The following is a 23,440-nucleotide window of genomic DNA, read 5'->3' on the forward strand; positions in this document are numbered from 1 at the left end:
CAGTTTTCAGATTATATGATCCCAGCCTTCCTCTTTTGTTGTTGCTCATTCATCCTTTTTATGTAACTGTTGCCTTAGCTGTGAAAACCATAAAGGTCAACTTGACACTAAACTGTATCATTGGGAAGAGTTATCAAAATTGTGGACAAAGCATAAAAGGTTGCCACCCATTTTCTTGATTTTTGGGAGATCGCATGTTGGTAACATTGTTCTAAACACAACTGCTCCAGTGAACTGCACTCAAAATACTCCTGCAATTGAATTTACTGCCCAAGATTGCGTGTGCAATAGGGGGAAGCTGTAAATATATGGCACGGTCTTGCTAATGACTGTTTATAGGGCAGAATTAAGGTCAGATAGCAGTGCTGTTGTTTTCAATAAATTCAGTGGATCTGATTTTTATCTCACATTGCTATAATTTCAGTGGTACTACTTTATTGACTTTTATCCTAATATAATCCAAAGTATCCCAATTGTACACTGTTCCTCCTAACCAAAAATTTCTTGTGAGTGTAACAAGACTCCAGTGAATTTATCAGTATTACTACAAAAAGCACAAAAAATCTAAAATATAAAACCCACCAAGAACACAGCAAGTGCAATATCTATGTTATCTGTACCGAACTGTGCTGGTAGCATTGTATTGGGGAAAGGAGCAACCCGAAGGCTGCACTAGGCCAGAAGTTTTAGGAGGATCTGTGCTTCACTTATGCTGGAAACACCTTTCCCATCAAAAGCCCACTTTTACTGTAATTAAATGCTTCAAGAAATCAATAATTTTGTCAAAAATTTATTTGAGGGGAAAAGCAAAAATTCTGAGAGCATCTGGTGCCTTGTTTCAATATTTTCCCTTCAAAATAATTTTACTGTGACATGTAGCATAGTGCCTGTAAGTACGGTGTATTTCATCCTGTAGTGCAATCGATTCTGAATTAAAACAGACATTTCATTCTATCCATCATGCCTTTATTTTCTCCAAATAACAAACTAAACTTCACGAAACCAGTGAAAGAGATCTCTCCTCCAGCGTTCATGACGGAATTTCCTGTTTTTTCCCATTTCTCTTTGGAGCAAGGTGGGTGCAGCCCTGCAAGAAGAACATGGCAGGAGGGCTGCTTTGGGGCTCACTCTGGGATTTGCAGCACAGGCTACAGCTCGCATCACCTCGCTTTCCCCACGCTCGCTCCTGAGCTGGCACGCTGGCGTCTTGCTGGGCTGCGCTGAGCTGAGGAGGAGGTGAAAAGCAGCATGTGGAAATGCAGTGGGAAGCCGAAGCGGGCCGTGCCGATTGCAGCGGGAGAGCTTGCGACGGCCGCAGCGTTGCGATGGCACAGCGGGCAGTTCCCACAGCAACCTGCCGCTCCCCGGCTCCTCTGCACAGGCAGCGCTGAGCTGGCAGAGCCTTGCTCTGAGCATGTCAGAAAATTTTGAAAGAAAGGCTACAAACTTCAAACAGACAGAGGTTACACTCCAACTGAGTGGCAGCTAGGCGTAATTTAGCCAACCTCCGCTTCCCCCCCAAAAAAACCACCATCACTGAGCTGAGCCATCCCTTCCGCTGCACTCAGACTGCGTAGGTCTGCAATTAAACCCCAGGTTACGCAGCAATTCTCCTGCCGGTCCCAGCAGACACATGGGAGCTTCATTGCTCTCCTTGTCCCCACTGATGTTTTCATGAGTTTCAAAAGGAAGGTTACATCTGAGTGAGAGTTGGTCATCACACCAAGAAAAAGGAATTTAATTTAAAATAAATTTTGTTATGTTTGTATTTCAGAATAAATGTAAATTTGCACCAGAACAACAAGCAATGTGAAATGAGACTTACAAATGTGTTGGTACGAGTTTGTTCATGAGGCAGTTACAGATGATTGATACAATGACTGATACTATGATTTAGCTTTTTATGCAGCTTAAACGAGCACTCAATTCTGTACCCTTTAATCACAAAGTGGCATTTCATCTCATGAGTAGTCAGCTGTAGTTCAATAAAAGAAAGACTGCCCAACAGGAATAGGCAAAGTAGGTTGAGAACTCAAAAAAAACCCCAGATCAAAAGCATTATTTGAAAAATGAAATATTAATATGGGCAAGGCTTGCAACTAAATATTTCCTTTGGTATTTGCTCAAGTGAATGTTATACCTCTAGTGGCAATAGAAGTGAATTACTTAGCATAATGACTGGAAAATTCAGACTACAGTTAAGTAGTTTCTACATCTTGGATATAGGTATGTACATACAAAAATGTGCGTCATTTTTGAAAAATGAAAACTTAAATCCCCATGTCGGTAATTCACACTGCTCAGAGCCCAAAAGTCGAGCAAGAGACATGAGCAGGCCTTTCCAAGTTAAATACTGTAATTTGCCCAAATAAAATGACAGCACGCAGGCTCACACCCAGTATTCGGATGCGCCCATGGCTTCTGCTGAAGCTACCAGATATGTCCATTACCTCCCCTCAAAGGAAACCTTGTTACAAAAATGCTAATGTACCACTCGCCCCTGCAGGCACATGGGAAGGCGAACTGCACGCTGCAGCTGTGCGAGAAGACGCGCTGCTCTGGAGAGGGAGGCGTACGGCAAGACTGCTGTAGGCTGCGACAGGGCCGGGAGTCTGTCTGTGGACACGTATCTCCTCCCAAATCCAGCTGTGTTGACAGCAGAGTCCTCCCCCAGTCTGCCCAGAGGCTGGTGAGCGTTGCCCTGCAATAGGTTACCACCCCTCTGATCTGGATATACTTGTTTGAACACTCCCTAACCTATTTCAGGGAAAATCAGCTGGGCCAGCAAACTCTTATTACTTAAAATGCTGGGCCATGGTTGCACAGACGTTTTTTCTTCCCTGCAAAGCAAGCTCCAGCTATTTCTACTCCCCTGATCTTCAGCTGCACTTTGGCTCTGCATCCCCCAGCCCATTGGTCTATGCGCTATTTTATCTATTTTTATAAACCTGAGTTGTTGGGTTTTTTTAAATTGGATTCCCCCTGCGCCCCTGATTCACTCAACTAAGTGTTACAGTCTGTGCCAACACAACAAAGGAGGTGGCATGGGGTTGGAAAAAATGGCCAGGAGGTCCCTACGTCAAATTTGTCTTCAGGATAAATGTTTGTGAAACCATGGCCTGATAATCCCTAATCCCCCTCTGAATTTGGCCTTTGGTAAACTACATGCCTCGAGTTATTTTACAGTCATCTTATCAATGATCTCAATCTCTTGTTAGTGTCACGCTCTCCAAATCCACCAAATGTAGTAGGATCCCCACAATGAAAGTTTTTTCTGGCCTGGGCCTTCGTGAAGTAATTCAGGATGTGGCTGTTGCTGAGTTGTACCCTCCCATGCACAGTTCAGAATATGCCCAGCGCAAGTTGCTTCTAATGACTTGAGTCGCCATAATACCAGATGGAGAAATAAACTCCCACCACTCTGTGTGCAAATCGAGTACAGGTAGGATCTATGCTGACGGTGTCCTCTTTAAGTCAGGGCACGTAGATTATCCACACTGTAAACTTCTCAATAGTTGGTGGCAGCAAAGCCCACATCCAGCAGCTTTTTGAATTTCCAGGTCAGCGAGAACTCCAGCCTCCCAGAGCTCTCTTCTGCAGCGAGAGCTGCAGCAGGCTGCTTGAACTTAAGCATGAGACCATCTGCTTAGCAGCAACAACAGTTTCTCGTTCTCCACTTCTAGCCTCTTTTAAATCCCTTGTCTTTGTCCTGCTGACCATAATAAGGAACAAGTTCAGCAGGAAGGACGAGTGGTTTCCAGAGTAATTCCCAGCAGAACTCCATGAGGGAGCCCGGAGCACGCCTTGGCGCCATGCTCAAGAAACAGAGCATGCAATGTGGAAAGCCCTTCAGAGAGGGGCCAGGATCAGAAAGAGGACAAACGGTACTTGTGGTCAGCTTTTGAAGTCAAATCTAGATATCAGCGTAGGCATTTGCTAACACGATAGCACTGCCCTGCCTCTCCTCTGTACAGCTGCACAAAGACTTAATAAGTTGCACACATAGAACGCTTGAGCAGCGGAGGTGCAAAACGGATTGTATTAAGTGAAGCTTTTAATAAGATTTTGATAACAATGATTTTTATGTTAATCTCCAAAGAGTTTGCTTTTGTAACATTTAACTGATAAGCATATAATCTAGTTTTAATTTAATCACTGCAGGTGTTTCCCAATGGTAAATATTAAATTTTTATTGCTTCCTTAGGCAGTAATAATAGGGGAAATGTCTGCAAGGTTCCTACCGTCCATTTGTATGCAGATAGCATCATATTTTATAATAGCTGTAAATCTGACAGGATAGCCTCTTACTTTTGAGATGACATTATAAATATGTGTCAACACTGCAGTAAACATCTTTGGAAGGAAAATGAAATAGAGATGTTATTAGAGGTCTAATGAAACAACCATAACTGCTTATTTATAAGAGATGTATGCGCACATCCTTGAAAGAAGCAGAGCCCATGCTGGGTTTGCAGCTTTCCAATGAGCAGGACAATGGAGATTCTCAGCAGGGTCCTACAGACAACGCAGAAATAGATCTTACACTTCATAAAGATGATGACTGTCTATAAAACTCTAAACGTTTGCTCTCTCTGAGGTTTCTAAATGATTATAAATACCATGGTGTCTAAGACTCAATTATGGCTTCTTTCATACAGCTTCATGGAGCAAAGCAGATGTCAGGAGCTCCCACATGAAGAACTGTAAGACAGTACAGGAAGGGAACCCTGATACCTGTCTGAAGTGTAATACAAGCATACTCTGGGCAAAATTCACTCAGTACAAGACCTGAGAGGGACTTGAATGATCGTTTAGATCTTACACTGGCCTTGTTCTCAAGAAAGAGCATGCATGAAACCTGCCTTTGTTTACATTTAGTATTTTAAAGACAGCTACGCTTTAGGCTATATTTTACCAAAATTATTTTATCTGTTCTGCCGCAAACAGGCTCTCTGGCATGCTGTGCTCACTGTGTCCACAGGCACATCTCAGGGACCCATTAGCACGGGCAGAGAGCTGAGCTAAAGGACTTCCAAGGTGGAACTGGCTTGCCTCCAGACAGCGCGGAGCATGGGCAGAGAGAGCTTTGAGCTGTCTTTACTCTCCTGTATAGGCATGCCCTGAAAGGGATTACACTTTAACAGAGGTCTAGATATTTCCTCAACGGTGCTTAGATATGTGGCTCCCAAGGTCCACATTATTAGTCATAAAAACAAACAGTCTAACCTCTGACACAAAAAAATACATGCTAGTACGTCTAAGTCCCTAGTGACACGAAATGGGAATACAGCATACTGCCACTGGGGGGTGGAAATTTGAAAAGCTGCCACATAAGCAAGTAAAAAAAAACCCTTTTACTGGTGAATTAAAGTTACAGGAACAGCTTGGACAGTTTAGGTTGAGCAATTCTTGCTTCTATTATAAGTCAGAACATGTATGCTGCTTTAAGGTGGTAGTTTGAATGCAGTAGTTTGTTTCTTTTGATAGTCTTTTAAAATGAAAAAAGATATTTTATAAAGACTTCTTTATAAATTGGTATTAATTAGAAGGAAAACGCAAATCATTTTCTACAGAAAGACAAGACAAAAACAACACAACATGGGTGTGAATGGAAATGCAGATACGTCACTCCATTTCCTGAGTTACTTCAAAGTCACAGAGGATCTGCCATGTTGTGCCTCGGAGAAGGCAACTGTCAGGAAAAACAAAATATCGCATTAAGAATATTCACTATTAAGAACTAAATGCATTAAGAGCTATAGGTAAGACTCATATATGTATAAACATTTAGCTCTCTCCTGTCTGCACGATAGTTCTTTTCCTATCAGACTTCGTAAAAATACAATTTATTTTGTGTAACCGCTTCAGACTGACGATTCATTAACGGAGGCCCCCTCATAAAAGTGTTTGCAGTCAGCCTCTCCAGCTGCACCACTATAACGTATGTGCCAACGTTACAGGCATACTGGGCTAGCGGTGAACACAGCACCTGAGTGCCATGCCCTCTGTATCTAAATACTACACAATATCCTTATGCCACGGCAGATAAAGTGGAATTTTTTGCTAATCAAGTGTGAAAATTACAGGAATCAGACATAATGCTGTGTTTCCCACAACTTAAGAAAATCTTCTCCATGATAAAAGAGTTGAGAATCTCCCATATAAAGTATTTAAACAGATGGATAATCACCACAGCAACCAAAACCACAACAGAGTCATTCAGGAGCATTCCGTATCTGCAGACTCCAGTCTCAGGTTTCGCGCTGCAAGGAGGCAGTATTTTATGTAACAGAAGACTAGCCAACACTTTTAGGTAACTCGCGGTGGTTTCCAAGGTAGGTAAAAAATCAGAGGATCAAACATTAGCTACAGGAACAGAATTTTTTTACACCTCAGATCACAAAGTGACCCGACAAACTTGTCGCAGATTGTCTACTGCATCTTATGTCTCTACTCCTTAGCATCTGTATTTCTGACTTCTTCTTCATCCACATTTTTTCCTCTCATCTTTTCCCTGCTCTGCCAGCATTATAACAAGGACTGCAACCTCAATTTGCCTCTGATCCCAGAAGTCATTAATTATTTGGGCAAAATAAAGTAGCCCAAGAAGGAGAAAGCGAAAGAAACAATAACCTAATGATAAAGGAGAGAACTTCCCACAGATCCGAGATAATTCTAGTTACTGCCACACATGGCAGTAGTCTCCATCTCCCACGTTGCAGATGAGCAGTCTCCCCACAGCACGTGGCATGTGGGCACACTCGTATACATCCCCTCAATAATTTTTTCATCCACCTAAAGTACTGCGCCATGCTGGCAAGGCAGTGACAAGCACAGTAAGACTGTGCCAAGCCAGGCTTTGTATATGCCCCAAACCAAAAAGCTCGGCACCGGTGAGTTTATCAAGCAGCTCTGTAATATTTTTGCTTATGTCAGTGCTGCTTAAATAGTGATGGCACATATGTACCTTTAATAACGCCTGGGATGGGGCATAATCTCTCTCAAGGGCACATTATTGCACAATTGTCAGTGATGTGGGGTTTGTGCTCTCTGAAGCATCAGGCACTAGCAACAGGGCAGAAGAACACTGACTCCTACTCATGTGCATACAATAGTTTTCACATTTAATTGGAGCTAACACAGGGCTTTGAAAATAACAAAACAACCTAGAAACAAGCTGCAGCGATAGATGAGTGGAAGAGGACAGAGACCAGCACGATCTCTGATTTTCAACAGGTGGCCAGCGGATGCAAATGTTATTAAATGTGTGATAGAAAAATCAAAGTTGAATCCTGGGAAACATATAAAGGGAAACCTAAAACCTGCTTTTAGATTCTGAACTTTCTTTGTAAATGAGCTGGATGAACTCGAAAATATCAACTTGTCTAATTAATGTGCTTCTAAGCCTAGCCATTCTAAATTATGTTTTTTCTAATTTGATCATTCTGTTTATCATTAATTTGAATATCTCTGAAGCATGTTTATGTCTGCTGCTTTTCCTGAGACAGGTTTCCAAAACCGGAAACACCCTATATTTGATTAATACTCAGTAAAAACATAATTTTCTGAATGTGTCCTGAAGGCTAAGGTCTGATAGTCTGTTTAAAAACAAGAATTCCAGTTTATTTTTAAACATAAATGTTAAACTCTATGAGCTGATTGACACTTGTCAAGAAACAAGAAAAATATTCTACCAGTTTCCACTGCATACATTTTCAGAAATTCTGACAAGATTATAATTTCTATGTACAATAACTTAACTGTAATATTGGCTGTAAGACTGTAATTTGTGGCTGTAAGACTGAAACTGTTAATGAACTACTAGCAACTATGAGACCTGCAGAAGGAAGTATTTGGAAAAAGATGAGTGTTAACACACACATCTTGGCTAAGTCACAAAATGAAGGATTTTTTTTTAATTTAATGTCTTCCATGATTTTAAATAGACAAAATATGTTACTTCCTGTCCTGGATTGTTTCATGATGTTATTGTGAAATACTAATGGCTGCTGTGTTTATTTCACCATAGAAGTGCGTTCATTTCACTGGTGGGTAAAGTCTGGTAATGGCAAAAAGATTTTGCAATCCTGCTGACTGGATGGCTTAATATAAATCTTAATTATTCACCTGACTTGCAACAAAAATATTTTGCTGCATTAATAATCTTAAAGTTGCAAATGATCTTCGGTGGTGATTATGCTGCTGCATTTTTTTTTATTATAGAGGGCTTAAAAGCCCAAGTCAGAAAGAAAAACCAAAGCAGTATGATAGTGGATACTGCATAAAATGAGTTAAAGTCCACAAACAGTTTAATTAATAAAAACACTCTAAGTAAATAAGAGGAATACAGAACAAAGGTAGGAGCAAGAGACACAGTTTACAGAGACCACACGCGCCATTTAAGCAGTGCTACTGCATGATCAGAGGACCATAAGTGTACGTCCGAGTTGTTACCAGTTGTATTTGCATTCAGAGCAGGCGAGACACGCTGGCCCTCCCCGCCGGAGGGCTGGTAAGCGATCGGCCGGCTCGCTCTGAGCTGGAGCTCCAGAGCCGCACCTTTAGTGAACCCGAAGCCGGGTTTGGGAACCCGCGTGCCGGGAAATACCGCAGCCCCAGGGCCAACGGGAGCCATGAGAGGGGCCAGGAACCCTTTCCGAAGGGGTTAGGCCTCAGAAACCATTAGAGGAGGCAAATTATTCTTAAAAAAACAACTCCCGTACGCGAGCAGAGCCGGGCTGGTTGCAAAATCCCCCGCTGCCCGCCATCGGGCCTCCCCTCGTTTCGCTGCCCAGCGACCGCGGGCCGCCGGGGCTCCTCACCCCCTCGCCACGGCACCGGGATTCCCCGGAAGGGCGGCCCGGCCCTGCGCTGCCAGCTGGGGAAGGCCCCCTGCCACCTCCCCGCCGGGAGCGGGAGGCAGCCCGGGCCGCGGGCAGCCCCGGCACCTCACCCCCACCCGCCAGCCCCGGCTGACATGGCGGCGGGGAGGGCGGGGTTCGGTGGCGCGCGAGGGGCGGGGCCCCGTGACGTCTCGCGATGGCTGGCTGGCCGGCGGCGGGAGGGAGGGAGGGAAGGAGCGAGTCCGCCGCGATCCCGGCAGCCATAGCGACGACGCTACCTGCAGTGACGGGAGCAGGCGGGGGGGGGCGGACAAAGGGGGCGCCGCGCGAGCCCGCACCCAGCGGCCCCGGAGGGGGTGAGTTCGGGGCGGGGGGCGCCGCGCGACACCTCGGGACGGCGCGCGGGGAGGGAGGAGCGAGACGCCCCCCACCCCCCGCGGTTACCGGGCCGGGCAGCGAGGGGCCCTGACAGGCCGGGCCTCGCCTCCCCTCCGGCGGGGCGCGCGGGGCTTTCCCCCGGCGCCGGCAGCCCTCGCCGTGCCGGCTCAGGCGGGAGCGCTGGCGGAGCCCGGCGCCCGCGGCCCTTTCCCTCGGCAGGGCCCTGAGGAGGAGCGGGGCGGCGGCCGCGCTCCGAGGCCCCGGCGGCGCGGCGCCGCCTGCCGGCCTGGCCCCTCTCACCCGCGGGGTCCTGGGCGGGGAGCGGGGCGGCCGGAGCCGAGCCGTCCCGCGGGGGCCGGGGCCGGGGCCGGGGGGTGAGTGCGGGCGGGCCGGCCGGCCGCGGGGACGGGGCTCGCTTTAACTCGCTCCGAGCTGTGGCTGGGGAGGAAGTGCGGGACGGTGCCGGTGCGAAGGTGCAGGCTGCGTTATCGTCGCGGGCAGGGCAGGGCGCAGGCTGTGGGCAGAGGCCGTTAGAGCGCAGATGCCTCAGCCTTTATCTCTCCTGCTCCTTGCTGGAGAACAAAGAGGATCAATTAAGCGTGTGCAATTATTGCTGTTTCTCTGCCTTCAGTAGGTGCGCTTTGAGAGTCAAATTGGAATGCCTTTCTTCCCGTAGCTCTCTGAGGAAAGAGTGTTTTCCTCAGTTCATCTGTGGCATCGTGGCATTTGAGCTGAGTATTTGAACCTGGTCTGAGACAGGGAAAAAGGCCACGTAGCACTAATGACCACAATACCCGTTTAAAAACCAGCCAGTTTAGTGCATTAAACACAAACTGAAAGTGAGAAAATAGGGACTAAAGCAGATGTGCCCTTGAAAGTCTTCCATAGGGTTCTTCTGAGTTGAATGGATCAGAAGCAATGCACAGCTGTCATTTCATTTTGCCCTGCTTTTGCATGTCTCTTGGTTGCATTTGAATAAATTTTTTTGTTGCTGTCACCTTTTCAGCATTTGAAAAAATAAAGGAAGAAAATAGCGTGGTCCTAATAAATTTTGCTGTCAGTATCAGCATGATTTATGCATGTTGTAGTCATCCATGCTAATAGGTAATGCTCTGAGACGATTTCATTTTACAGCATCCTGGAGACAGTTACTAATTACATTTCTCATCACTCTGTAAAGAGGTAAACACTAGCATGTTTTGGCCCAGGCTTTGCAAAGTATCAGAGTAGTTCTGCCAGTTTAAATGTGACTATCCGCCTACTTAAATACTTTGCAGAATATGTGCCTTCATAGATTAGCAAATTGAGGTGAGGTTAACCAGCTTGCTCAAGGTCATGGAGTGTCAGTGACAGAGTTAGCAATAATGGAATCCAGCCATCCTGGCTGCTGGGTCTGTGCTCTAATCATTGGATGACTCTCCCAAATAATTGCAGGTAGTTTAAACATTGGTTTACGTAAGTGCATGTTAAGGCCTTCAAAAACTTTTGGAGAAAATAAATGTTAATAGATCTGCTTCAGTCAGATCTTATGCTGTATTTGCATGTAGCTTAAAGTAATTGCACTGCTTGATATAGGAGGGAATTTTGAAGCAGACTTTGTGGCTTGTTTTGTAGATATGTGCTCAAAAGGCATCAATTTTATTGAGTATATAGTGTAGAAAGGCTTACTGTGTAGATTTAGAAGGTAGATCATGAGATATAACAAAAAATAAATTACACTGTAATTAGACAATTTTTAAAAGGGGGATGTGGAGACTATGATTGTAAGAAGGTTATCTTCTGAATAAAGTGTTTACCAGATGACGTTCTGTAGAGTTATTTGCAGTTGTTAGGAAAAAAAACAACCAACAAATGCACTTGGAAGCCATGGTGATGAGGCTGTTGGAAGTTAAAATGGGAACAAAAAACTTCCTCACTTGATTTATTTTTTCAGCAGATACTTGTTAAGTAAAAACAAATCACAGTCGGTGTTATTTCTGACCCTAGGGAGAAGTTACATTTCACTTCATGTTTTTCTCTGTCGAGTTAAATTTATGAAGAAAGGGATTTCAAAGGAAATGCTGGCAGATCTGTGCTATTGTGACACCAGCAGTGTATATTTAGTAACTTCAGGGGGGAAAGATCTGTATTGTGCTAAAAAAAAGTATCAGTGACAATTGTTTGTCTGGACTTCAGAGAGCGTTGGAAAGCAAGCTGGCATTGTTCAGGTGTTACACTTTGGCCCGTGTCCTGTAATGAGCATTGCATTTGACAGATTCCTGCACCTGCGGGGAGTTTCATTGGCAGTGCTTGGAGAAGTCCATCTGCGCTGCGTAGGTCACAGACTTGAGACCACAGATCTCGGTTTTGTACAGATTTGTTTGTGCTTACCTTTATGTTCTGCAAGTAATCATGGTGACTATTGACTGTATAAAATTTAGCGATCGTGGTGAGAATCTGCTGCGCTGCAATGCACGGTGTGGAAGGGCGGCAGCCAACTTTCTCTCAAGTGAACTGGCTGGGGTGCCGAAGGCAGCCAGCTTCGTAGCCTTATTCTGAACGTTTACAGGGGTGCTGCTTTAGGGTTAATGTGTGCAGAGAAGTTCTGATGATACAGACTTTCTCTCTAAAAGTCTTTACAGGTTCTTGTTGATGAGTAGTGTATAAAAGGTATACTGTTACTAATGCTAAACCATCAAATCTCCCCAGCGTATGTATAGTTTATAATGCGGTCTGTGGGAAAAGGGCTTTTACTGATGTTGCTTGGTGAGATATCCCAGCAAGGTGACTTCTATGCCAAAATGATTGTCTCAAAAAGGATGCTGGTTGCTTGCTTAGAAACCCAGAAATTTATATCCTGAATGACACTGCTGTGACAGCAAACGTGTTTAGTGTAGGCCTGGATTTGCCAGATTTACTTTTGACAGCTTGAGCCATAACTTCTTATCCAGCCAAGTTAAATAAGAAAAGGAAGCAATAATGCGGTATACTTTTTTAAGATTGGTGGCTTTTCGCCTGCAAGTTGTGGAATCCTGGGAGGTTTGCGCACTGTGTTTTCAACAGATGCGTAAGAAAAATGAGCCTGTTAATAGGCTTAGTGATCCATACCTCAATTGATGTTGTGATTTGTGGGTTTTTTGGACACCTAAACACTTGCCGCTGGCTGAGCTGAAGAAACTGGAGTTGTGGTATGACGCCAGGAATCGGAATGAAACCTGTGCAGCGTTTAAATAAAAAACTAAAGCATCAAAATAATTATTATAAATAATATTTTTAAAGTTTTATTGAATATAGTTACTTAAAAATATCTAGCAGTAGTTTTCTATTGGTTGTACGATAGTTTAAAACATTTATTAGGACAAAAGCCTTTTTATTAATTTCAAAGATTGCCTATATTTCTGTTACGTGTAATGTATGCAGTATAGATATGTGTGAGAACCAAAGGTTCTTGCATATGCTTACTGCATACTGCTTTGAGCTAACTTTTGTAAAAAAAAAAATTAAAAAATAGAATTCTTGATCTTCTGCCTATGAGAAGTTTCGAAAGAAGTTTTTTTGTATTCCTACGAGCTGGCAGTTTTTCCACATTGGCTCTTCATATAGTCTTACTATATGGAACAATGAACCTGACTTTAAAAAGTGAGACGTAAAGTGAGTACATAAGTGAGTATATGAGTGAGACGAAGTGAGTACATAAAGTTATTAAAGAAATAATGCTTACACTTGCTGCACAAAGTGATTCCAGCGGTTGTTAATTCTTCTGAAACAAAAGGGATTCACCAAAATTCTAAGCAGCACTTGGGACCCAAATTGCCACTTACAGAGCTATTTCTTTTTCTAGACTTTTCTTAATAAGGTAGCAGAACATCAACTTGGAACACTATCATTGGGGATTTGTTTTCAGAATATTATTAGTAGCATTTCAGTGAAGTGGAAACAAACCTGTGCTCTGGAAAGAAACTGGATCTTGGGGAAAGACATTCCAGTAAGAGCCATGAATTTAAATTTCACAGGGATGATTTCCTATTTTAAAAAAGAAATAAATTTAAAAGCTTAGTTTGTGAATAAGAATCAGAACCTGTAAATCTGAAGATATGACAGATATACTGTAGTAAACACCTAAACTTGTGTCATATTTCAAGTATGAAACATGTATCTGGTATTGGAAATGTGAACATCATGATGTTTAGAATACAAAAATAAGCATTTGTTTTTGATTGTTCATAATGCTAGGGCTATTTGCTGCTAAAAAGTTCAGAAACTAAATTTCTTAAGGTGCAACCAAATCTGTTTATTAGACTGGAGAACAGCTGAAATGGACGTTGTTTTTATAAAGCTTCATTGGACGTGGAAATTATAGCTAATGAGTCAGTAGGAACTTTTAAAATATTTTCTACTATAGAATAAAGTTAAGCCTCAAAGGATACCTTCAGTTTGATAATTAACCTATAGGAGCTACAGTAAAATATGATGTTCTTGGGGAGAAAATATATGTAGCTGTTTCACTTTGTTCTGTCTGTAGTGTGTAAAGTCAATGGTATGTGTGCTGAGGAGTCTGGCCTCAATTTTATTTTATGAAATATGTTTGGGATTGTTGCTTGATTGGGTCATGGGTTCTGGTTTTAGTTCTGGAATGTCACTCAAAATAAAACAAAACTGTGGGGGTGGCAGAGGGAGAATTATGATGGTTATACTTTGGTTAGAGACAGTGGTGGTAGAAAACCTGTCTTATATTTTAATCAAATAGTAAATCCCAAATCTGTTTGGTGTTATTCATCCCAGTTATTTTTCAATTCATTGACTGTAACTACCATGCAATGTAGTTGTAACAAGAGTTTAGTTTAAACAAGGCTTGAAGGTGTTCCCCATTCTTTTGTTCTGAATCTCTGGGATTTGACATACCTCAGTGCCTATGTGAGCAGATACCTAAGTTGTTATACCTCATCCGGGAAGCTCACCACTGCAGAGATTCCTGCCTAAATGGTGACTACTGCTGCCTTACGTCTTTGTGTTTCCTCATTTCTGCTCTGTGTTTTCTCAAGTGTTAGTGTTCTGAGGCAAGGATGGGATATCTTCTTGTTGTTGTTGTTTGGTTTGTGGTGCAAAGACCCAGGATAAGGAGCTTTTGTCATGGACTAGGACCCTGAAATGCTGCTATGATACACTGAAGAAGTGCTTATCCATTTATTTTATAGCAGTTTGTTGAACAGATAGAAACCCGATGCGAATATTTTTCCTATTTCCATGTTTTTGAAGGAACTTAAGTAAAGGTAGATTCATAACTAAGCATCAAGTTCTATATTTTCACACCTTTGTTGACTGCCTCAGTTTAGTATAGACTTATGGAAATAATCTTCTTGCCTTTTCTCTTTTTTTTCCCCTTTTTTCCTTCAGAATTGCCAAAATGCTTTGGAATTCTTAAACGATTCAAAAACTGAAGTCTCTGAGGATACAAAATCATAAGAACACAAGAAGCAGCAAGGAGGATTCAGTGCCAATGCAGCAACAAAAAAGACAGCCAGAGTTAGTGGAAGGAAATCTTCCTGTTTTTGTTTTTCCTACAGAACTTATATTTTATGCAGATGACCAGTCAACACACAAGCAGGTGTTGACTCTATATAACCCCTATGAGTTTGCCTTAAAATTCAAAGGTGGGTTTCTTAGGTTAAGTTTTATTTAAGGGCTAGTTGGTGATCTTGAACAGTCCAATTATAATTCGTGTAACAAACCATCTTTGTGACAAAACCAAACTCCTGTCTTTATGTGTTTCTGTTGATGAAGTTGGTGAGGTATTAATTCATTATTTGTTACCACCACTGTCCTTTTTGTTGCAGTTCTTTGTACAACTCCAAATAAATATGCGGTGGTTGATGCTACTGGCGCAGTGAAGCCTCAGTGCTGTGTTGATATGTAAGTAGAAGTTGGTTGGGTTTTTTTTCCCTAATGTATGACACTTGATTACCTTAATTTCTTTTATTATTTAAGATGTAGTAAATGACAGCATGCATAGTATAAACTAAGTTGGACAAATATATAGTATTTTCCTAATCTCTTATATTCTTGTGGCCATCTGGTCTTTGCTATTCTTTCACTCTAGGGCAGAGATATTACAATATTGGAGATACTTCCTTCTTTAATTTTGTCTTTAGGCATAAATAAAATGCTAGTAAATGCATCCTGTCGTATAGTTTGTAAACCAGTAGTGAGAGTAATATGAGCCTCCGGAGTACTTTTTTGTTGCTGCTAAGAAAGCAAGACCCCCAGGGTTGGAATTTCTTGGTGAGAAATATTTGTTTGCAGATGGGCAAAATGAAAATGTATGCAGTGGTACTGAGCACACTTTCCTGGGCCGTGTTTAAAGGTACTTTTGCCTGCCTTTCACCCCAACTGCCTCTCTCGTTCTCAGATCTCTCTGTCTCCCTTTTACTTGTTTCCCCTGTCAGATCCCGACCCAATAACAGAGAAAAGATGAAGGCCAGTTAAGTGACCACAATAATGTGTAAGGTCTGTAGGCCGCTATAATTCAAAGTAGAGTAGGTATATAAGCTAAAATAGCCCAATTTTTTTCATCTTCCATTTGCCACATTACTTCTGTGCTGATGTACAGATAGAGCTAAAGAAAGTATGAAGTACCTAAAAGAGCAGACTGAGCTTTCTGACTAGAAATTTGCAAACTGTAAAACACTTTCTGGAATCTCTGGCTAACAAATGGCCATATACAAAAGACCCTGCTGTTGGATGATCCGTCTTTTGTCAGATAAATAATACTATGCTTGGGGAATGGCTCTTTCCTGTAGACTGTTTTCCTTAGGTATAATTTGGAGAATTCCAAGGACTCACCAAATAGAAAGGAAGTTTAAAACATGGAAGTAAAATTTTCAGTGGGCAGGGGCAACAATCCTAAAAATGGAACAAAACAGGTCAGAATATACCAGTGTATCAGTGAGCTATTCCAGTCTTTAGCAGACATTTACACAAGCTTGATGACATTTGGTTCATCTTAAACAAATGTCTTTTATTAAATAAAGGAAAATAAGACATATGCGTGTTTCCAAGGGAATTTTTTGTACAGCAAAACCCCATCCCATTCCAATGGTTGCTGTCTAAGGGCAGTGTTTACTGCTAGGATATGAGGAGTACTATGCAAGTATGGCCATTTGCCAGCTAAACAGATATTATTCTACGGAGCTTCCAATTATGCAATGGTCTCTAAAAAGAAACAGGAGAATGTATCTGTTTATAAGGGTCTGTAGAAAACATCTCTCTGCTTGGCAGCAGACGCATGTTCTCATAGCACAGGGTTATGTAAAGATTCTGTTTAGGTTGGTAGTTCGTACCATGATACTAAGAGTAGAAACAAAAATCTAAAAGGAAGTGTTAAAGGAAGAAATAAGAGCTGAATCTGCTGTTCTGATATGCTGAGAGTTGTATGAATTAGGATTGTCGGGGGGAAAAAGCCTTTTGTTTTAGTGAAGGCAGTTGCCCAGCCAACATTCAGCTAGCTGAAAGCCTGTCATAAGCACGCTCTTTTGCCTCTAAAGTGACGTAAAACTACGTACATTCCTGCAGCCTTCTCGCTTGGGGGATGACTTAGTCTCTGTTTCCTTGTTGAATAGTCTATTCAAACTAGATACCAGTTCCAAGCACTGGCTATGTGTTAATAATTGTAGATATCTTGATGTGATACAGTTCCTTTAAATGAAGACCGAAACACAGAAATCTGTTTCTTGCAGCAGTTTAATGTATATATTATCACAAAGATAGGTTTCTTGAAGCAATTTTAAAATTACTATCCTGTGTTACTAAGGGTAGAATCATTTTTTTTCCCCTCAGGAGATGGCAACCTTCTTGAAGCCAAATCACTTATATGTAGGTATTTTTTCAGATTAGCTATTGTTATCTTAGAAATTTAGAATAGCCTTTTACAAAAAAATTTTTCCACTTTGGAAAAATAATTAAAATCCATATTAACTCTAAGAGCTGATACGACTTCAAAACCTAAATGTTATAGCTTTTTAATGCGAGATACATATTTTCATAATGAATCATAAATGCAGGGAGGAGGCAGTTGTGCAGAGCACTGCTCAGAGGTCTGTATTGCCTTTGATCAGTGTTATTTTAAAACTGTGCCTTTTGTAGGTCCCACATAGAATTTTTCCCATGAAATGCCATAAAACTATAAGGAATGCAGCAACTGTCACCCTGTCTTACTGTTGAAGCCATCTTGGTCAACGTATTCAAAACAGTAGAGCAACACGGTGGTTGCTGGACAGTGAGAAGGCTTACCAAGAAAATAACGGACTCTCTAGCTATTATTCAGAGAGTACCTCTACACCGCAGTCCGAGTTGTGATTGCAGCTTGCGTAGCTACACCCGGCCTCGCTCTTGGTAGCTAGTGAAGTATCTGCAGCATCGTGCATTTCAGTGCAGGCTACGAAACGCGCTCAAGGTAGCTAGATTGATGAGCAAAGCTCTGACAGCACAGAGCTCTACTACTGATAGCCAGATTTACTCACTGAAAGACAGGTGAGAAATGTTTTTGTAGATACGTAGTTGTCATTTTTACTGCATTGCTACATGCTGTTATTGGTGGGCTGATTTTGAAAATCCCTTTACATCTAGCTGACTCTTGAATGTAGAGGGAATGAGTTTTGCTTCTGAGAAATTGTAAAGCTCTGGGCCTGGTTTCCTCAAAAAGCTAGACTTTTGCCATTATCTGTCCAAGTGTTTGGCAGTCTTACTTTTCCTCTTTCCTTCCCTGTCCATTCCAGTCCCCCCATATCTTTTAAAATCATTGGCCAGCATCAAACAACTTTGATAAAGGAGGAGGCATCTTTCAGATAATTGATGTTTCATGCAAATTGGCAGCTAGGCCTCAGATTGAGGCAAAGATGTGCTTGAGATAAATAATTAACTGGTGTTTTTGGCCAGCCAATTGGAGCAGATATATTTGAGAATGAGGGCAAACATAGGGAGAGGAGCGAGAAGGCAAGATCAAATCTTCAAGAGCGTTGAGTGAAGGAGGAGGGAATGGGGATCTGTTCTATTGCAGTGTATCTGTGTATGGGGGAAGGAGGGGAAACATCGGGATGTAGGGCGTAATTCCACAGGAGACATGCTTTTTATTAGATCCTCTGTTTGAAAATGTTGTTTTCCTCTGCAGTGTGATTCGTCACAGAGATGTTCGGGCTTCTTACTATGGTGTGATAGATAAATTCCGTCTACAAGTGTCTGAGCAAAGCCAGAGGAAAGCATTAGGGAAAAAGGAGATTATTGCTACTCTACTTCCATCTGCAAAGGAACAACAACAACAAAAGGAAGAGGAGGAGAAACGAATAAAAGAACACCTGGCTGAAAGTGTCTTTTTTGAGCAGACTTTGTGTCAACCAGGTAGCTGAAATCTTTTACCCCTCCTGTCTTCTGAATCAGTTGTGAATAGCTCAAGCGACTGGAAAGCCTAGACTAAAATAAATTTTAAAATAAGTCTTTTTACTTACCTGTAAGACTGCTTTATCACTGGGGAATGATAGTGCCCAAGAACCCAAACTATGGCTATTCGGCTCATGCTGTCTTGGTTAATCAAGACCCTTTACTGCCCCAGGTTTGCATGTCATACCTTGGAGAATACATCCTCTGTTCCTCTGGTGCAGAAGTTCTGTTACAGCCAATGGGAATGTATCTGCAAAAGGATGGTAGTTATTTTTTCCCTTGGGCTCTTTCAGAACATATGCCCCTTCTGAGTTTGTTCCAAACCCTTAATCCTCCATTTCCTGATGAGCAGGAAATATTGCCAAAACATCCTCCAAAGTGCTCCTTGTTCTGCACCATCTCATTTGTCTGTCTCGCAAGTACAGAAAAGCACAGTTGCTAGCTGAAAACTCTTTGCACGTTTCGTACGTGAGGAGGTGAATCCACAGTCTTGGGCAAAACCTGGACCAAACAGTTAAATTGAAATGGTAGGAGGAGATATAAAAGGTACCAAGTTTTACTGGAACTGAATCGAAACTGATTCTTGACTTGGCAGTCTACATTCTTGTTACTTTTACTGATATATACTGTAATATTCTTGTCAATGTTTTATTTTTCATGACAAGAACAAAAATCAATTCTAGAAAATAGATGAACCTGCTTGAGAGTGTCCCTCTTGTTAAAACTAAACTGTTTCACTATTTATACATAGTTTGTTGGCTGGTGAAACATTTTTTACTAAAAAAACCCTCAAGATCGGTGTTAGTAGGATACATGGTTAAAGGAATCCTACACAGAACAAAATGTTACTATGATAGTTGTTCTGGTACAGAGGGTTTGAATCAGCCTGAACAATCTGATACTGGTCTTAATCCAAATGCTATTTCTCTGCTTAAAAACTTTGTTGACTACATTATATTGCTTGCTTACAGAAAAACAGTAAACAAAGCAACTACAGTCTTTGCCTATAACCTGCAACCTAGAAATAACAGCTTTATGGAATTAAAATAGGACACATATTGCTACTCACTGGGGATAGAAAAACTTCATAAAAACATCGGCTAATTTCCAATGGGTCTTAGGAATTTGGTTAGAGGTATTCAATTAACATGTTAATAGCTCTTTTCAAAGATGATACAGCGTGCCTTTGAGTAGGTTCCAGCTGTTAAACTGCAGCGCAATGAATATGAAGGACAGTTCATCTATAGTTCGCATTTCCTTATTCTGCTGATACTGGACTGTCAGAATGGTTCACTCTCACAGTTTTTAAAGTAAGATTCAAATATTACTAATTTGTGGCACATAAACTGGTTCTGGCAGGTGCAGCCCTTACATTCTCCTTTCTTTAGAGAATTCATCTGGCCCAAGAACCTGTGCTCTTGCTGTAGCCAAGTTTTGTTCTGGAGGTGTAAGCAGAGTTACCTGCCTGTGCAGCTCCTTTAGGCGCTCTTTCCTAATTGATTACTAATCACTGAAGGAACATATCAAGGAATGGAGTCAGAATGCATGGTGAAACCTCAAGTGTTGCTGAAACATCCAGCTGTCATGAGTGTATATATATAGCTACTGGGCCTGGCAGGCTCTGTTCCTCCAGAAGGGAGGGATTTGGGAAGTCATGTGAAAACAAGTTCCAGCACCAGAACAGGGAGCAAAATGCAGAAAGTTTAGGAGGGTGGGTTTAAGAGTTATTTTCCACCTCTTCCAAACTCCAAAGGGGAAAGAAAATCTCAAGATATTGCAGCTCTAATGTACCGCAAACATTTTTGCAGAATATTTAACACTTATATTAGGTAGATATTCCTTACAATTGGTACCATCTTGTTTTTCAGAAAACAGAACTGCCTCGTCGGGACCTAGTTTACTAACAGTCTTCCTAGGAATAGTGTGTATTGCAGCACTAATGCTACCTACATTGGGGGAAATGGAATCCCTGGTGCCTCTCTACCTCCACTTAAGTGTGAATCAAAAGTTAGTAGCTGCTTATGTTTTAGGTAAGTATTTTGGATTTTGTAAATGTTTTCTTGCAAATTCTGTGATTTGGGAAACTTCTCCTGCGTTTGCCAGTGGCTTCAGGAAACTTGATGGAGACGAAGCACCACATTACATTTTGTTTTGCATCTCCACTTATATTTTAACTTGCAGCCATAGCGATATCAGCATAAATTAGTTACTCTAAGTATTTTAGACCAGATTTTAGTCAATATTTATTATATACAGGCCCCTACATGTTAATTTCACCTTAACTGTAGTCAGCTGCCAACAAAACTGAACGGAATGTGCTGTTTCTTACTCTTATATTGAAATAGAGTTACTCTCTTCTGTTACTCTTATATTGAAATAGAGTTACTCTCTTCTGTTATTTTATTTCTCTCTCCAGCCCAGATGAGCTGGTCTGAAAGGCTCCATTCACTATCTTGTTGTTAAGCAGTTGAAATGTGTAGAAATAAGTTTGTAACCCTTCCTGAGAGACCACTACCATCCACAATTCTTCCTGATTTGTAACTTGCTCCTAAATTAGCAAGCATAGATAAGTTGCACATTTCATCTGTTATGACTATTTTTCTATAACTATTTCAGATTTGAAGAACAGTCACTCTAAACTCAATTCTCCTGTCCCACTACCTGGCAGAAATGAGGATTTAAAGGAAACAAGCTAGGCAGCTTCAAACTGATAGCTAGAGGTGAGGTAGTGATGGGAAAAGATGCAAGTTCTTGATGGTTAATGCGCACGCTCAGCTGACTGACTCATGCAAGTCAGTCTGCTGAAATGGTTTGAAAACTTCCTTGTTGCTAACCAGAAGCCTACATCTTTGCCTGAGCCGATGGTGATGTATTTTCAGATCAGGACCTTGCAGTAATCCTTGCTTTATTTTTATCTCTAGTCTTGAAAATTACTCCAGTGTCTGCTGGTGCCAGTTGTAGTATTAACCATTTGACTTCATATATTTGCAACAACTTACTTGTTTCTAGATTCACTATGAAGTTCTAACAGGCTTTGATGCCTTTGGTAGCAGTGTTTTCAGTGTTCGTGAAAAAGTGATTCTTCTGTACGCAACTCTTGCTCATCTAGAGAGTTGATTGCCCTTGAGAAGGTGAAACCACTTTGTTCCACAACAAAGTACAACTAGATTGTGTAGCATTTAATTGAAAAGGGAGGTTAATACCACACCAACTGGGCTGTATGACATTTGAGAAGTATTTGCTTTACAGAAGTGAGTTAGGCTCTTTATTGCCTGGAAGTCCCTATAGAAGTGGTATAGGCTGTCCTATAGCACCTTCCAGAAGCCTCTGTTATTACTCTGCTATGATTTAGATAATCCAAGCTAAGGCCTACAGTAGTTCTGGTAGTACAGGTTGTCTAAGCTAATACAGACCTTAAGAAATAGCTGAACTATAATTCCTCTTTAGTGGATAAATTGGTTATTCAATGGAAGGCAGCATTACAACTCTGTTCTGTCACACTTCGATCTTCAAAATCTTTATAAAGTAAATAAGTTAAATCAGTATGTAGTGGCAGGAGAGTAAAATAGTCTCAGAAATTTCTTTATCCGTGGTGAGCTAAGCTCTCTGCAGTGAAAGGCTATTACATTAACATCATCTGAGCCTGCAAGAAAGTAAGATTGCCTAAGAACTGATAAATTACTATTTTGATGTTACGTTGGAATTCAAGGAGCCCTAATGTTTTTCCATATGTCTCTTTGTCTTGTGCAATGTAACTCATGGCTAAGAACTTGCAGATTTGTACTTTTTCCAGTATCTGCACATAATTAAAGTGAACTTTTCAGTGTGTCATGAGTAGGATTATTAGCCCCACATTTCCTACTTTCATCTGTTTTTAATTGTTTTCAACCTCTATCAGAGCAGTTCTTTTTTTTTCCTCCCTCTTTAAAGGTCACGACAAAGAGCCTATAGAAAGCTCCCTCTGCAGACTGACAAGGAAGCTTAACATCTTTATCTAAAACTAGTCTTTGATCAGTTACTCTGCACAGAACAAACAAAAATGTCTTGGAGCCTTCAGCTAATCTGCCATACTGATGATTCAGCATTTGAATTAGGCTGCCCATAACTAGCCCCCATGAAAACTGGTGGCTTGCGTGCTAGTGTTACACTTACTTAAGTCAAAATCTCAGTGTTGTGATTTTCCAGTAGTGAGACCGATAATTGTTTGGAGTATTTATAGCTTCTTTGACGTTTAGTTACTAGATACACTGCACTTCAGTGTTGTTTTTACACAGATTTTGACTACATCAAAATTCAGAGCAGTACTTCCGATATTTAAGTGAAGTGTATATATAAATTCATTCTGCATGTATTTATGTACTTTTACCTTATTTTCTGGCCTGTGACAGGGTAAACTGTCTTGTCTTTATTTTACGTGTTTTATTCAGTGAAATTGAAGTGTTGAGTTCTTAATTCTTGTCTTTCAGGTCTCATCACCATGGTTATTTTGAGAACATGAGCAATGAGTTAACAGGATGTCAAACACCTTACTGTATATTCACATCATGAATGTGGACTGCCTTTTACTCCCATTTGGCTCATTAAGATGCTAGCAAAACTGTTCAGTGATTTAAGATACCTTCAGAAGTGTAATATATTTTAACTATGTATAATAAATGAAAGACTCAAAGCACTTTTCGGTGCTTCTGTAACAGACAGCTATGAAATGTTCAGTGATACCTGTGAAAATAATTTGAAAAACTTTTATATCTACGCCTACTGTAAAAAATCCTTATTAAAGCAACATTTGTTATTTTTAGTCTATGTTCACA

The 23,440-nt window shown here is 41.4% G+C and overlaps 1 protein-coding gene and 1 long non-coding RNA gene across 3 annotated transcripts; one reads left to right on the forward strand and one right to left on the reverse strand.

Annotated features, from left to right (window-relative positions):
• Nucleotides 1-4,380: 4,380 nt before the first annotated feature.
• On the reverse strand, nt 4,381-8,974 carry LOC142087628 (uncharacterized). The gene is made up of 2 exons (XR_012675534.1): nt 6,191-8,974; nt 4,381-5,692 (listed from the first exon to the last, which is right to left on the reverse strand). It is a non-coding gene; the product is annotated as an uncharacterized LOC142087628 (long non-coding RNA).
• A 71-nt stretch (nt 8,975-9,045) lies between these two features.
• MOSPD1 (motile sperm domain containing 1) lies at nt 9,046-23,440 on the forward strand. Of its 2 annotated transcripts, XM_075162027.1 has the most exons (7): nt 9,046-9,199; nt 14,595-14,851; nt 15,035-15,110; nt 18,364-18,590; nt 20,498-20,659; nt 21,246-21,349; nt 23,096-23,440. In XM_075162027.1, the coding sequence occupies exons 2-6, from the start codon at nt 14,698-14,700 to the stop codon at nt 21,323-21,325; spliced, it is 699 nt and encodes a 232-aa protein (XP_075018128.1). In that variant the 5' UTR covers nt 9,046-9,199; nt 14,595-14,697; the 3' UTR covers nt 21,326-21,349; nt 23,096-23,440. The 2 variants fall into 2 exon arrangements, with proteins under 2 accessions (XP_075018128.1, XP_075018129.1); XM_075162028.1 differs by lacking the exon at nt 21,246-21,349.

The sequence above is a fragment of the Calonectris borealis genome, chromosome 13 (assembly GCF_964195595.1).
Source record: "Calonectris borealis chromosome 13, bCalBor7.hap1.2, whole genome shotgun sequence".
Lineage (NCBI taxonomy): Eukaryota > Metazoa > Chordata > Aves > Procellariiformes > Procellariidae > Calonectris > Calonectris borealis.

Coding starts and splice junctions, on each gene's coding strand:
- MOSPD1 (XM_075162027.1), top strand. CDS start 14,698: ATGCAGCAACAAAAAAGACAGCCAGAGTTAGTGGAAGGAAATCTTCCT. Junction 15,111..18,363: donor CCTCAGTGCTGTGTTGATAT/GTAAGTAGAAGT, acceptor TTTCCTCTGCAG/TGTGATTCGTCACAGAGATG. Junction 20,660..21,245: donor AGTAGCTGCTTATGTTTTAG/GTAAGTATTTTG, acceptor TAACTATTTCAG/ATTTGAAGAACAGTCACTCT.